Raw genomic sequence first — 16,721 nt, 5'->3', positions numbered from 1 at the left:
AGGCCACTAGGAGGAGCGGAGATAGGCAGACAGGGTGGAGAGGACTCCCCATAAGGTAGCAGCTGGAGGAGTGGGAGGTCCCACATTTGCAAGCAGATAAACCGGGAGGAACAACTGGGGAGCCAGACAGACCAAGCAACCCAGGGTTCCAGCGTGGGGGAAAAATGCCTCAAAACCTCTGGCTGAAAATAACCTGTGGGTGTTGCAGAAGTGGGAGAAAACTCCCGGCCTCACAGGAGAGTTCATTGGAGAGACCCACAGGGACCTGGAACATACACAAGCCCACCCACCCGGGAATCAGCACCAGAAGGGCCCAATTTGATTGTGAGTAGCACAGGAAGTGACTGAAAGCTGCCGAGAGCTGAGCAAGTGGCACTGTTCTCTCTCCGAATGCTCCCCAACATACATAGCTACATGGGTTGCCCCACCCTGGAAAATACCTAAGGTTCCGTCCCTTACTACATAATAGGCATGCTGAGACAAAAATAATGATAATGGCCCAAATGAAAGAACAGATCAAAGCTCTAGAAAAAATACAACTAAGCGATGAAGAGATAGCCAACCTATCAGATACACAGTTCAAAACACTGGTAATCAGGATACTCACAGAATTGGTTGAGTATGGTTGCAAAATAGAGGAAAAAGTGAAGGCTGTGCAAAGTGAAATAAAGCAAAATATACAGGAACCAACAGCAACGGGAAGGAAACCAGGACTCAAATCAACAGTTTGGAGCAGAAGGAAGAAAAAAAAATTCAACCAGAACAGAATGAAGAAACAAGAATTCAAAAAAATGAGGAGAGGTTTAGGAATCTCTGGGATAACTTTAAATGTTCCAACATCTGAATTATAGGGGTACCAGAAGGAGAAAAGGAAGACCAAGAAATTGGAAACTTATTAGAAAAAATAATGAAGGAGAACTTCCCCAGTCTGGCAAAGAAAATAGACTTCTAGGAAGTCCAGGAAGCTCAGAGAGTCCCCAAGAATTTGGACCCAAGGAAGCACGCACCAAGGCACATCATAATTACATTACCCAAGATGAAAGAGGAGAGAATCTTAGAAGTAGCAACAGAAAAGGAGAGAGTCAGCTGATTTCTCCAAAGAGACCTTACAGGCAAGAAGGGGCTGGAAAGAAGTATTCCAAGTCATGAAAGGCAAGGATCTACATCCAAGATTACTGTATCCAACAAAGCTATCATTGAGAATGAAAGGGCAGATAAAGTGCTTCCCAGATAAGGTCAAGTTAAAGGAGTTCATCATCACCAAACCCTTATTATATGAAATGTTAAAGGGGCTTATCTAAGAAAAAGAAGAAGATCAACACTATGAACAGTAAAATGACAACAAACTTACAACTATCAACAACCACACCTAAAGAAATAAAAAAAAAAAAAAAACTAAGCAAACAACTAGAACAGAAACTGAATCATAGAACTGGAGATTACATGGAAGGTTATCAGCAGGGAGGGGGAGGGGTGAGAATGGGGGGAAAAGTACAGGGGATAAGAAGCATAGTCTACAAAATAGACAGGGGGAGGTTAAGAATAGTATAGGACAGGGGTGTCAAATTCATTTTCACAGGGGGCCACAAACAGCCTCGAGGTTGCCTTCAAAGGGCTGCATGTAATTTTAGGACTGTATAAATGTAACTACTTCTTAACTAGGGGCAAGGAGGTCGGCATTGCCGCCGGGAAGAAATGAGGTGCTGGGCCGGATAAAACAAGGTGGAGGGCCGGATTCGGCCGGCAGACCTTGTGTTTGCCACCTGTGGTATAGGAAATGTAGAAGTCAAAGAACTTACATGGACATGAACTTACATGGACATGAACTACAGGCGGGGGCGGGGAGGGGGCAGGAATGCTGGTGGAGGGAGGTGCAGGGCATAGGGGAATAAAGGGGGAAAATGGGACAACTGTAATAGCATAATCAATAAAATATATATATATATTTTTAGAAATCCTCAAAGAGATATGTTTTGCCAATGTGGAGGAAGTGAAACAAAAAAACAGCAGAAGCACTAAAAGGCATCAAAACTGAAGAATTCAAAACTGTTTTGAGCAGTGGAAAAAAGTCTTGATAGGTGTATTGCATCAAATGGAGAGTAGTTTGAAGGTGACTGAAGTTTAAACATGTCAGAATAAATACACTATTCTTTTTAATAAATAATCCCTGTTTTTTGGGGGTCCCCCGGTACAAATCTCCTGCCCATGGCACTTGTCATCTGAGGCCCCAGAGGCACGTAAAGGATGTGGCCAGCAGGGGGACCCCAGTACCCAAAACTTTGGAATAGTTCTTTTCTTTTAAAAACAAACTTCAATACTTTTAAAAAGCTATAATACATACCAGGTTGTTTTTGCAAATTCTAAACTAAGGCAGATTGAGGTAAATTCTCCAAGATCACACACAATGGCAGTTTTGACCTTAGACAGTTACACTGTCAAGTACATAAAAACTCGTTAACTTCAGTCTCTTAAGGACTGATGGTGTACCATAGTGTAAGTAATCACGCACAAACAGTTTGCATGCTTGAAAGATGTGGATTGAAATGCCTGGACAAATGCACGTACAAATTCGCTCACCAGTTATTGTGTTTTGCCTTTGTTTTTCAGTGTGGGTTCCAGTCCACAGGTTATCTCATGTTCAACTCTGGTTCTTTTCACCTGGAGCAACACTTTAGTGAAAAACACAACCTCTGAGACACGATTGGCAACAAGTACAATGCATACTATTTTTTTTTGGTTGTTTGTGTTTTTAAATGGCAGAATTAACTCAGTTGAGTAACAGATTTGCACTTGGTTTATGTAATCCTCACAACTCTAAGAGGTAATATTTGTACTTTACAATGGAGGAAATTAAGATTTAGAGAAATAAATCTCTCAAATCTAGATGGCTACTAAATAATGGAGCCAGGATCCTAACCCAAGTCTCACTGCTTTCAAAGCTAAATATTTTAGCCAAGATTAGCCCTGAAAGCAGTAATTTGAGCTCTGGGTTATATGTATTGTACCACAACCTTCAGCAAATGACACTGTGGTTAAGGAGCTTTGGTTAAGAGTGCAAACTGTCTTAAGAGCTTGTGAAGAGCAAATTAAGAGAGCTGGGCTTCCAGGCTGGAAGACCACTCTGCCACTACAAGTTGGTACACATCAAGCAAATTACTAAATCTCTCTGAGTTGCAATTACACCCATACGTAAAATGGGGCTAATTCTGGTACCGATGCCTCACGGGAGACAATAGATTAAGAAGCAAAGCGGTACCTAACATGTAGTAAACAATAATGAACTATGCTAGAAAAACCATGCTCAAAAAAAAAGAGCCCTGACCAGTATGGCTCTGTGGGTTTGATGTCATCCCACAAAGCGAAAAGTCAAAGGTTTGATTGCTGATCATGGCACACGCCTGGGTTGCAGGCCAGGTCCCTGGTTGGTTGGGGGTGTGTGAAAAGCAAGCAATCGATGTTTCTCTTGCACATCAGTGTTTCTCTCCACCTCTTTCTACCTCCTGTCCCCCCTCTAAAAATAAACAGATAAAAGCTTTTTAAAAATCTAAACATCAAAAAAAAACCCAAAATATAATTTAGCAACAATAGCTTTTCTTGGCTATTTACAAAGACTAAGCCCCAAATCTCCATTAAGACTTCATTACGTGTTCTACAGAATCCCCACAGCAGTGCACTGTAGCTGTATTATTATTATATTCTAATTATCGTTTATTATAAGGGAGAAATAATTCTCGAATTGTGCCTTTTAGTCCCGTGACCTATACCATCAATAATGTGTTTTTTCCTCTGCTACTTACTCTAGAATTTATTCAACAAGTATTTTATTCTTCAGACCTTTACAAGACCTCACTACTCCTGGAATCTATGAATAAGAAATGAGCCTTGACCAGTGTGGCTTAGCTGCTTGGGCGCCATCCGGCAAAGTGAAAGCTCGCCAGTTCAATTGTGGTCGGGGCACATGGCTGAGTTTCTGATTGGGTCCCTGGTAGGGGCAGGTACAAGAGGCAACCAATCAGTTTCTCTCCACATCTCCCTCTCTCCCTCCCTTCCCCTCTCTCAACAAATAAACAAAATCTTTAGAAAAACAAATGAATAACAAGATAATTTAAATTTTACATAGAAAACCAGTAGACACAGGAAAATACTCAAGAGACTGGTCTTAATCTCCATATTCTTTTATTCCTAATTCTTTGCCCATAGGAAAAACTAATTTTGCAGCTTCCTGAAGTATACTATTGACTGAAAGCTAAAACAGAGTGTTGAAAGTAACCATTTATTCAGCAGATACCGAGTGACTTCACTATATAACATGCCAAGTATGGTAGCACCTGAGGATACAGCAGTGAAGAAACAAGAATCCCTGACTTCATGGAGTTTACATTCTAGCGGGGGAAAACAGACAACTAAGAAAATGGGCCTTCCTGTCTTCCTCTCTTCTGCTCAACTGAGGCTACAGAGGTCTTCTCCGAATTTCACCCTTGTAGAGGCAGTTTCGATGCCGCGTAGAAGCCAAAGCTGCACCTCCCCCACGGCCCCACCAGCCAGCCTGAACCTCAGAAGAGAGCTGCGCCCAGACGAGAACCAGCAGCAGAGCCAGCAGCACCGGCTCCACTATCTGCTATTTGCTCACCTACTGCTGCACCCAGGCAGCCAGGTCTGATGGCCCAGATGGCAACCACAGCAGCTGGTGTGGCTGTGGGCTCTGCTGTCCGGACAGTAGGTCATGCTACCCCTGGGGGCTTCAGTGGAGGAAGTAATGCTGAGCCCTCAAGGCCAGACCTCGCTTACCAGGAGCCTCAGGGAATTCAGTCTGCTCGCTGGCCGCAGTAGGGGCAGTTCAGCACATGAGATGAACGTTTTGGGAGTATACCCAGACCAGGGTGACCATTAGCTTTGCGGGGATCTCAGTGAGGTGCTGGAACAGTGCAGATTTGTGAATGGATTAGCCTAATCAAAAAGTTCAAATTGAAGAAATGGAAAATCATCTCTCATGACCAAGTTAATTTGGTATAAAATATAATTATTTGTGAAAGTATGAAACTACCAGTCAAACCTCTCCCCTATCAAAACACACAACCCCCCTCCCCCACCCCCACCCCTTATCTCTTAATGGTTTCCTTGCCTCAGATTTGCACTGAAAGAGGGTGTTCTTACTGTGTAGAAGTTCATTGAGCTGGTATTATTGAGTTTGGGGCTGGGCAAATAAATGGTTGTATGGCCTCCTTAAACCAGCTTTTGTGATGTTACTGTTTGTGAATCAATTAGTATAAAGTGATTCCCACCCCCTCATGAAAAAGAAAGTTGGGTGTCAGATGGTGATGCTATTTCCTCAGTTTAAAATAGGCGTATCTGGTGTGTAATAACATGGCCAAATAGACAAAGAATTTAGGTAAGCACAATCACCCTTCAGTTCTAACTTTAACTTTGGCTGAGTTCTCTGACTTCTATCCAGAGGAGACTGAGGTCATTAGTTTTCACTGTTGTGTAACTTTCACATCTATAATGTTGGGTAGATTATCATTTTTTTTGTTGACTACTACCCAGAATTGTCAAGGATACAGAGAAACAGGCATATTCCTTCACAGCAGATAAGGGTTTGTTTATTGGTACTTTTCTGGCAGGCCCTTTGGCAGTCCTAAAATCTTTCTGGCCTCTCAGAGAACTTCCAGTTCTCTCTGCTATCCAGATGACTACTTCTCCCTAAGACTCTGGTTCTCAAATTTTGGTTGACCTTAGCAATACCTGGGAGGGGTAGAGGTTAGTAAAAACATAAAGGCTCATACCCTATCTTCAATGAGCCTGAGCCACAATGGTGATTGTTTTACTGACCAAAGTTTGGAAAGTACTGCCCTAGACCTTCACCCTGCCAACCTCTCTGCTCCAGATCTCAGCTTAGACAACATTACCTCCACAAGTGGTCTCTATACACCAACACATCCAGTGTCCTGCTGAGGCCCCATCCTCAACAATCCGGTAAGGGCCATCTATAAATTACCCACTTCCATCTTTCTCTTTTGCAAGAAAGCAAGAAGACTCCAAGAGAACAGGAGGTGGGTGTGTCTACCTTTTTACAGTACTATTCTTAGTACCTAACAAAGTGGCTGACTCACTGAACGAGCCATAAAAGTATAGCCACCCTTTGTAAACCAGCGGTCTGCATTCACCCTAAGGAACTAATTGAGAATGTACTCAACAATCTAGCTGTAAGGATAAAGCAGAGCCAGGTTTATGATGCCAAGAAACTGGAACAAATTGTTCATCAATAAATGGGCTAAACTAAAATGATGCTTTCAATAAAAGTGATGTATTCAACAAATGCAAGTAGGCATTAAAAAAAAGGATTTTACTTATTTTGAGAGAGAGCAAGGGAGGGAAAAAAAGAGGGAAAGAAACATCAATTGGTTGTCTCTCATATGCACTCCTTCCAGGGACCGTACCTGTAACACAGGCAGGTGCCCTGACTGGGAATCCAAGCAGCAACATTCCGCTTCACCAAACAATACCCAATCATCTAAGCCACCAGTGGTCAGGGCACAAATAGCAACTTTTCAAAATAATGGAAGAATCTATAGAAACTGAAGGGACATATTAGCCAACTGCAATAAATAAAACATGAATTCTGATTTGAAGAATGTTTTTAAAATAAAAACATTTGAGACAATCATGAAACTTTTAATGCTGACTATATAGCTTTCTAGTTTAAAGAAGTATGGTATTATGATTGCCTTTTTAAGAGTTCTTTTAGAGGTAAATACTGAACAATTTGTTGATTAAATGTCTGGGCTTTGGTTAAAAAAATCTAGGGAAAACACAGGCGGGAGTATGTAAAAAACAATGGTAATGAGGTAATAGCTATTGAAGTTATTCTCTGTACTTCTGTATATGTTTGAAGTTTTTCATAATAAAATATTAAAATTCTCCCCAAAGTGATGTAGAACACTTAAGGCCTTAAAAATGTGCTCCCCTTTAAGTGAAAGAAGCAGGTAACAAAACAGTATGATTGTATTACATAAATACATACCCAAAGGTCTGTAAGGGCATATACCAAGGAAGTAAGTTCCCCCCTTGGTATTATTACCCAATAGAACTTCCTACGATGATGGTTATGTTCTATAACCTGCCGTGCTGAAAACGGTAGTCACAAGGCACACTCGTGAGCTCTGAAACCATGGCAGTGCAAAAGGTAAACTAAACCCTTAATTTTGTGTATTTCAATTTGAATTTGAATAGCCGCAAGGGGCCAGTGGATACCACATTGGGCAGTCTGGGCAGATGATAGAATTATGGATGATTATCTCCTTTTTTACTTGTTTCTTAAACATTTTTCTATAATGAAAATGCATTGTTTTGGAATAAGGAAAAAGCAGGTTTTGTTTTCATTCAAAACATTTACTCATTAGTGGTATGGGTTCTCCTTTTCAGAGAACTATTATGAAAATGAAATGAAGGGGAATAAAGCAAGTTACATAGAAAAGTTTTACATGTCTGTCTTCAATTAGCTTTTAAAGGCAAAATTAGATGATTCACTTCCAAATCTGTTCTTTCAATCCTTCCATTCCTTCAATCTCAATTCATATAAAAATGTTTTTGTTGACTAAAAGGACTGAGTGTGGATGTGTTGTGTAGATTAGAAACTTCAACATACATGTCAATCATAATGGAAAGAAAAATAAGTTAAGGCCCCGAAAAACCTTTGTGATTTCTATCTAATGAATTCAGAGCCATACAACTCTATGATCAGGCAGAAGAAAATTTTTAAAAGATCAAAATGGATTTCTTTATTGAAGCAATCAGGAAATAGGAGCAATCTGGATGAATCTGACAGGGCTGGAAAGGAAAACAGGACCTTAAACATGACAGACACGTCTACAGTTGTAGTTCACAATAAAGTGAAAATCTGAGCATAAAAGAACTATGCCAGAGGTGAAATTTTTATTGACTTATAATTTTTTCAGCATACAAAGTATTTAATCAAGTGTAATAATATTTACAATGCTTACATAATGTACATTTTAGAATAACTATAATGTACTTTGTTCCATTTACAGTGACAAACTACAGTAAAACCACATTCATGAATTAGATACAAATCCTCTACATACTAATAAAAAGTAAATGATGTGTTGTTATACATTCTTTAAAATATACCTTCTCACAGGTAGCAAGAAATACTACATGTAATGTCTGTATGACTGGAATGATCCCAAAATTCCACAAAGCACAAGTAAACACATATAGAAAAGTAACTCATCATTTTCAAAAGTTAAGCTTTAAGCCTTTGTGTAAAATAAATGATGTCAATAATCTTTATAATGTAGCAAGCTTTCCCTGTTTAAAATTAATACCCACAATGTGGGGAGGGGTCTTGAGGAAAAATAAGGACATGTATAACATAAAATAGTGCAAAGACCAATACAGAGAAAAGTTTATTTAATCAAACCTAGCTTCCCTCCACCCCCATTATCTCATTTTAAGTAGGTAAATTTATGTAAACAAAAAACAATGTCCACAAAATCATATTTGTATATGTCAGGATTGAATGAAACTGAACCCAAGCCATTTTAGTTGTCTTTCATCAGGAAATTTGTAAGTCCAGGCACCCCTCAGAGATAGCGTGGGTTGGTTTCCAGACCACGCAATAAAGCAAGTAGCACAGTAAAGCAAGTCATAATCTCTCTTGCTGGTGGAGTGTCTTGCCTTCAATTTGTACAGACACATCCGTGAAGCCCAATAAAGCAAAAAGCGCAATAAAATAAGGTATGCCCATATATGGTAAATTAAAATTACCTTTGTGCTGTTTTACTCACTAATATTTGTTATCGCAAAAATGTAAATTTTCCTACAATTTAATGTCTTCCAATCTGACTCTATTCCTTCAAGATAATTTTATATCTGGGTTCTCCATAATATTTGTTGTCTTTATCAAAACACAAGGAAAGCTGGCAGTCATTGTCAGATTTTGCTGCTTTACAATGATTTCAAATCAGTTCACGATGCAAAGAAAGTGCTTTCAACTAGTAGTCAGACAGGGGTGCTGGTGCTGTGTCACCAACCAGCAAACCTGTGACTCCCTTGGTAAAACAAGAGGAGCAGCCCAGATCGGAGAAGAGACAATGTTGGCGTTCTTAGAGTAAGATGGAAGACATCCTACTCTGAAACCAGTAAGACAAAGTAATGTTAAAGTACGCTGTGCGCAGCAGCACAGTATGCAAGGGGACACTGCCGTATTTTCACTTTGTTTCATTGCGCTTGTTTTACTTGTGAGGACCCTGAATCCAAAAAGACCAGTAACTACTAGTTAGTGCTCTTTCCACTATGTCATGCAGGCGTGAAGTCATTGCAGACAAACAATTCTATAAAAACATCGTTTTTCCAGCTCATGTCCATGATAAGAAGTGCTATCAAACAGAAAAGTTAATCTGACACCCTAAGAGTGATATGGGAATGTCTTATTATTCAAAATGGGTATTAAATTTACTCTTAAATGCAATTTGGTTTATTGTAACCATACTTTACATGTATAAAATTATATTTCTAAAATACTGCTTACTGCATCACAAACTTGAGTTGTTCAGATTGTAAAGGTATTTTTTTTTCCCAAACTGCACTCATGAAGAACCAAAGTACATGTTCCAAATTAAATCTATTTGTTTTGGAAAGCAAATACCAAAGTTCATTAAAATCTATAGTGAAGACCAGTTAAATTAGGCAAACACTATAATGTAGCAAATCCCTGGAAAGTCCTGAATTTCTAAGGATTGTACCAAAAGTAATTTTTAAAACCTTGCAGATCTTAAACATGTGTTACATTGAAAAGTTGCAAATAACTACTCAATTACCTTTAATCTAGTTCTAATACGAAACTGCACCCAATAAACTCTTCATAGTACAAATAAAATTTATTTTGATATTAATCTAAGTTAATGAGCTAATGATATCAGCTAAAAGAATAATGAGAAGGAATCAAAAACTACTATCAGCAGATCAGTTAGGGAAAGAAGATAAAGGGCAATCACATTGACCTTCGAAGCCCAAAAGTACGATTCACATTGTTTATGCAATGATTTCTCATAATGCACTGAGTAATTTACAGCATAATAAAACTCAGATTTGCTATATATTATAGAAAAGCTGTTAGTTGACACAGCTAAACTTACCCTGGTAAGAGTCAACTTACTTTGTAACTATTATACTTTATAGCCTTGCTGTTTAGTGTATCATTTCTGCTGAATTTAATTCCAAATTATGTCTCAGCATGTTCAAGAAATCAAGACACAGAAATGTATTTTTGTAGTACCAGATGCCCTGTACTGTTAAAGATTCTGTGTTCTCTGAAGATATTCAGAACCATGATCATCTTTCATGTACTTCAAATACATCTCTAACCATTACATTTAAGTAGACACTAATTACTGTCACGTTAACAAGTCATGACTCAAGCCACAGGAGGTGAGAGTGTCATGAAAAGCGGCCTTCACAGAGATCCCAGAGATTTTCTGATGCACCAAAGGCTGGATCCAAAAGGAAAACTGCCTCCGCTTCCTCAGACAAAGATTAAAAGCTTTAGGAGTAAAGTCCTAAGATTAAACCAGGAATAGGAGATATAAAAGAAAAGTGAAGCTCTCTCTTTTCCTTCCTTCCATTTGTTTCAACGTATTTTCTTACCCTTGAGTTTTTTAAAAATTAATTTCAAAGTACAGTCTATAAAAATGTTATACATCTATGAGTCTGAGGTGAAAGAGGAAAGATTTAATGTTCCTGTTATTGTTTCGATTACAATACAAGGCTTTGGAAGTTAGCATTTCCTTAGAAATAATTCATAAATAAAGCTTTTATTCTTCTCTAATATGCAGTGATTATTACTAAATAAGTATCACATGCATGCAATTTGGCCAAACAACCATGGAACCTTTTCTGTGATATGAATTTATTTCAGTATTATTCCTGTTTAGACAGATTCTGTTTTGATGGTCAATTAATTTATAAAGCCCTACTTATTGGGGCGGGGCTGTTAGAAAATATATTATCTACCCCAATTAAATATTATTTATCTACTTATTTGATTACTCAAGTTTAAAAACCTCTTTTATTTAGAAACTGAGCATCAATAATAACACATGTAACTTGTAAAAGATTAAACTTAATTGTTGACAATATTAGAAAGAAGCCGTTAGGAAAATTACTAAATTACTTTACATTCCTGATAAGATATGTCAACCACAGATGGAATCAGACCAATTTGCAGCCTACATGGTAACTTAATGTGTCCACAGTATTTAGGAATTCATGGGTTTGTGATCCATAAAACCAAATATAAACCTATAAAATGCTATAATTTAAAAGAATATACACAGTGTACAACAAGTACATAGGACAGATGTTGGAAAAATTAAAAAGTAACATATTGCCATATTTTAGTAAAAACTAAGAAAAACATGATTTTTTTTCTCCTTTTACAAAGAGATTTTTCTTTCACTGGGACCACTAACAAAAATGCATCTTGAAAAGGACAAATTTCAAATAAAAATACTCTACTACATTATTTTATAAAGCAGCTTTTCCTTTGAAAGTTACAATCTGATGAAAACACAATTTTGCAACGTTCGAGTAACCTTTGAAACACAGTTTTATTACATCAATAAATTTGTCAAGGTTTTAGGAAATCAACCCAACAATAAAGAACTACAAAATCTGTAACTGAGAATCCTTTGATGATAAAAAAAAAAAAATTGTTAAGCACTTCTTTTTGCTCCATAAAATGGAATAAATCTGAGGGGCTGAGTTGTATTTACCTGTACAGCCACTGTATGTATGTTAAAGTAGTGGACAATAACCAGACATCTAAGGAGTATAACTCATTTATGAGCAAATGGGGGGAACACACTCTTTGGTTCTAATAATTAAATTACATATTGTGTGTATGATAACTAGGCTACCAAAAGAAAACAAAACAATTTCTGAAATCCTAAAAATCGTACAGGAAACTACAGAAAAGCTGTATTCTTGAGACAGGAAGGACGGCTGGCTCCCACTTGATGCAGACAAGCTTGACTGAATCGCACAGGGCACAGTGCACACTGGCAAAAAAAATAAAAAAGATTTTTTTGCCTAACTCTTAGGATCTAGGAACATAAAGATGGCCTAAGTCTACAGACTACTTTTAGCTATAAAAACAGCCCTTTAAACGTAATTTTTTCCTTTCTTCAGGTTCTAAAGTAGGCTCCTCTTCCAACTAGTAAACGTCTGTTTTAATTTGTATCAATGAATGGGTACTATTTTTCCAAAACACTCAATAGCTACTAAAATTAAATAGAATTAAAGTAGTAAAAATTTGTGTGTTTTCAGATGTATACATTAGGAAGTCACAAGATTTAATAGTTTCCCCTTCTTAAAAAAATTCAGAATTTCTGTGAATCTTGCTGGAAACGATTTAGTTTCTCTGGATTATTGGATGCCATTTGGGAAAAATCACGAAAAATGTCCTGATAAGTTTCATCACCTGCATGAAAGTAAAATAAGGACACTTTTAAAATTTATACAATGAAAAAAAATCAATAAACATTCATTTTTATAACTAGTTACTATGTTATAATTCATTAAATTAAAATTTTATTCAGATAAGCATTTTTGAAAAAGATGAACTAAATATAAATGCTGGAAAAGTATGTAGAAAAAGAAAAAAAAAAAAAAACTATACCTGAAAAAAGCACCTCAAATGCAGCCATAGAGGAAAGTTCAGAGTTAGAAAAGAACAAAGATGCAAGTATTTTAAAGTAATGTACAGAAATACATTTATTAATACATGAGAAATAAAAGTCATTCTAAGTGAGGTATAGTAAACAAGGCATTCTTTTTTTTCTGTTCATTTAATTTGATTTTTTAAATTTATTTTTTACTGTATTTTTTTAAACAAGGTATTCCTTAAATAAATATTTCCCTTGATGAAGACCAGAAGGAGAGACCAAAAACAAATACTAAATGTTTCTGATGGATGCAAGTTATTAACAAGACAAAAGTGATAATCAGGTGTGTGTGGGGAAACCTTATTTCAGTATTACCTTTTAATTAATAGGCATTTTAATTTAAATAGCATGTGAAAAAAAATCTTAACTCCAACTTTAATGCTTAACTGAAACTAATGTACCTAATCCACCTCTTACTAAGTTTATAAAATGAAAAAGCCTAGAAAATGACTATGAAATCATAATTTCACATTTAGTCAGAAGTGTTTTATTTACTGTAGGACATATGAGCAAGAATGCTATAACAAAAAGGGGAATAAGTACCAAAAACATGTTAAATCAGAATAATAGACATATGTATATACATACAAATATGGTTTAGATTATACATATTGATACTACAGCAGATTGAATACTCTATTTCTTGCCATGAGAAATAAAATATATACACATACAGATTATTCCTCAGATGAAGGATTTGAATAAAATAAAATCTTATTTTCAAGATGAATCATCCATCATGAATGCTTCCTATTAAACATCAGCTTTATACAGAAACTTAGCATAGTTCTGTTTTTTAAGATTGACACTGTCACACACTATTCTACATGACTACTGTTGCAACATGGTTTTATAACTATTTCCCACACTATACCTTGCATCCATCTTACTATAAACTCATTTGCTATGGTGGTTGTTAATAGTGCAGTAAATTTTGTCAACTTTTGAAAAGGGAGGTTTCTGAGGCAATAGATGTCATACCAAAAGCTAGAGAATTAGAAAAAAGTTTGTGGGGGGATAAAGATCTAGTAAAAAGGTCTAATAGCATAACCCAAAATTTTCAATTAAAAATTTTAATACTTTCAATATTTAGTCACTTTTAACATTTAGTCTATGCAAAAAGCAAGTTATTAAAATCTCTATATAATGTTCATTTAACCCTGGAAATTTTCTAATGACCTGAATCAATCAATCTACTTTAAAAAGAAAAAAGGAGAGAATCTTAAGAGGGTTGGCTAAGAGTAATATCTAACTCATTATTACTCAAACAATAAAAATTAAGGTTGATATGTTAAAACAACTGGGAAGACAATCCAATTTATATCATGACTTCTTAAAAGTTTACTCCCACGTTAAAAGTCAAACTATAATCTCTTCCCATTTTTAGCCATTCTTAAAGATATAAATAAACCAAGACCAACATTAAATATCAATTGAGAAACCATACAAAATATTTAACAATTTTTCTTATTCTTAGATATTGAATTAAAATATTTAAAATATTTATTGTAAACATTATAAATATTTTTAAAATACTATTTAACTGGAGAGTCTGGAATTTTACTTTCCAAGAAAGTGTTAAGTGCAGATTATAATATAAAAATACCACATTGATTTTACCATTCCACACCAGAAGTAACTTAAAAGGCACACATTATACATTCAAGAAGAAACAGGAAGAAGGATCTAGCAGACACTAATGCCAAATAGTTTACAGGTAGCACCAGATGAGCATTCTTAAGTAGTGCAACAGTACAATGGCAATATATGGCTTCTACTATCAGCAATGCGTATTTTGTATAACAAGCTGTGTTTTTTTTCTTTTTGTGGTTTTCCAGTTTTCATTTTAAAATCATATAGTACCTATTACACAAGTACATTTTAGTAGAACCATTGTACCATGCAAAAAATATTATAAGATCTTTTATTCATTGAATTAAATGGTTCCTTGAAGGAAAGTGTTGGTGCTATATTGATCATTGGTTTCACTTACTGAAAACATTTTAAGAGAGTTAAATCAATTCAGAAGGAAGTCTCACCTTCACAAACACACAAAAAAACTTTTTGTTAACATTCCGTTTCTAATAAAACACTAAGTAAAGGACTATCAATAGAATTAATACCTTTCTTAGACCTGAAAATGTGTGGTCAAAAAGCAAATGTTACAATAACAATAGTTACTGACATATTTAATATAGTTAACACAAATTGAACTTCAATGTGATCCTGTAAAATTTAAATATAATTTTAATCATTCAGAATTTTTCCTAAGGCAAATATAACTTGTCTATACTAGAATACATAAATAATAACCTAGAATATAATGCTCTGGAAAGTTCACAGAAGTACATTTAACAGTTTACTGTAAATGGTAAACAACTAATTACCCAATATTTGATAATGCTAAGTTATATCCTTTAAATTACTTAGTCGCATTGTACTTCTCTTCAGAAAGTTAAATTTTCTATGTGCCTGGACAGCTCTGAGTTCTTAAATGTGGACTGCTATGTTTCCATTGATACTTTAAAATAGCTTTTGAGTTTTGGTATTCAGAATAGCCACTTCAACAGCAGTTACAATGATCCAAGATTTTGTTGATCTTGCTTTTGAGCAAAGAGATGGCAGCATGTGAAGCCCTACCCGCAACTAATCCTCCCCATTCTGGGTCGATTACACCCTCCTTCTATAACTGATTATATCAGTGATCAGCCTTTGCCAGCAACATCCGCACATCCCAGCAGTGGTTAAGTAAAGCACTGATTTTCTAACTGGCAACAATCAAGAGGAACTGGTTTCCACCAATTCAGAGGAGGACATGGTATCTCACACAAACTCCCTACCCCCACCCAATCCTTCTAAGGGTTGCAGGAACTGATAAAGAGCGATAGAGAAATCTTAAGGTCGCCTTGCAAAACACTGGGAGTCTGAGGTCAGGGTTTAGATGGAAAATTCAGAAGTTCGGTTTTCTAGAAATAGGTCCATGCCTTTTAAATGATAGGGCTCTTAATTATCAAGATTGAAAATACTTGCATTTTAAAATTATCCAGAATTCTGAGGTTTTCTTTCTTAAGCTAGGCAACAAAAAAAATCAATCTAGATAAAATAACCAATCAAGATCTATGAGAAAAATTTACAGTGACAGGCAAAGGGGAAAAAAAAAAAAGACCTGTTACCTAAGCAAAACTATCTGCTCTCCAAAGACTCATAAAGGAACAGTGGCCAGAGAGCAACTGCTGCACCATTTCACCAAGTCACTATGTAAGTATAAAATTTTTCTGCTTTAAATATCAGGCTCTCTAAATAAATCTAATTAGAAAAATTAGAAAAATCTAATTATCATTAAGATGATCCTCAGATCGAATTCTCATTTTATTTTGTTGATATGCTGCTTCCAGAATTCTGATCTATTTTTTAACCTATAACTGATATTTGAGAGTGGAAGGAAAGTTTGTTTTCAAAAACAAGGCTTTTTTTTTTCTTTTTCGAATTTTCTTTCAAATAAATTACAAAAATTTATTTTTCTAAGGATGAATGGAAAGTATATAACTGTAAACTTATACATAAAATGACAGTGAAAGAGACATATGAATACTCCTAAATAGTGATGGAAGCCCAAGCAATTTGGGTGGAACTAGAAGTTGCAAGAACATAGAGGCCCTGTCCTTTCAAGTGTCCCATCTCCAGAGAAAAGTCAACCACAGACCTCACTAATCAGTTGGGTGTAACTTCATCAGAACACACCTTAAGGAGAGAGCAGCTGACCAAACGTTTAAATTTTTTAAATTTCAGGAAAAAAATTGTTTAACTTAAATTCTTGAAGATTACTCTTATCTCACAAATATTGGTTATAGCCTTTGAATAATTTTTTTAAAGTGCTTAATAAACACAAAGGCCTCAAAAATGGCCTAGTAATACTATCACTTAAGTATATGTTATAAAATTATAACTTATTTAAAAATCTAACATTCAAGTTTAAAA

General features: G+C 35.9%; 1 protein-coding gene and 1 pseudogene across 5 annotated transcripts in view; one reads left to right on the top strand and one right to left on the bottom strand.

Moving 5' to 3' along the window:
- Positions 1–4,495: 4,495 nt before the first annotated feature.
- On the top strand, positions 4,496–5,013 carry LOC112320495 (putative coiled-coil-helix-coiled-coil-helix domain-containing protein CHCHD2P9, mitochondrial; annotated as a pseudogene).
- Positions 5,014–7,885: 2,872 nt separating this feature from the next.
- Positions 7,886–16,721, bottom strand: part of ACAP2 (ArfGAP with coiled-coil, ankyrin repeat and PH domains 2) — a 139,601-nt gene continuing 130,765 nt past the window's right edge. For all 5 annotated transcript variants that reach the window (XM_053918505.1, XM_053918507.1, XM_053918506.1 and 2 more), the window contains one exon: positions 7,886–12,499. In XM_053918505.1, coding sequence (XP_053774480.1) covers positions 12,399–12,499 — 101 coding nt within the window. In that variant the 3' untranslated portion in view covers positions 7,886–12,398. The remainder of the gene's footprint in view (positions 12,500–16,721) is intronic.

The sequence above is a fragment of the Desmodus rotundus genome, chromosome 2, assembly GCF_022682495.2.
Source record: "Desmodus rotundus isolate HL8 chromosome 2, HLdesRot8A.1, whole genome shotgun sequence".
NCBI lineage: Eukaryota > Metazoa > Chordata > Mammalia > Chiroptera > Phyllostomidae > Desmodus > Desmodus rotundus.
Note: the sequence above shows the minus strand (reverse complement) of the source record. Positions and strands in the feature narration are given on the sequence as shown.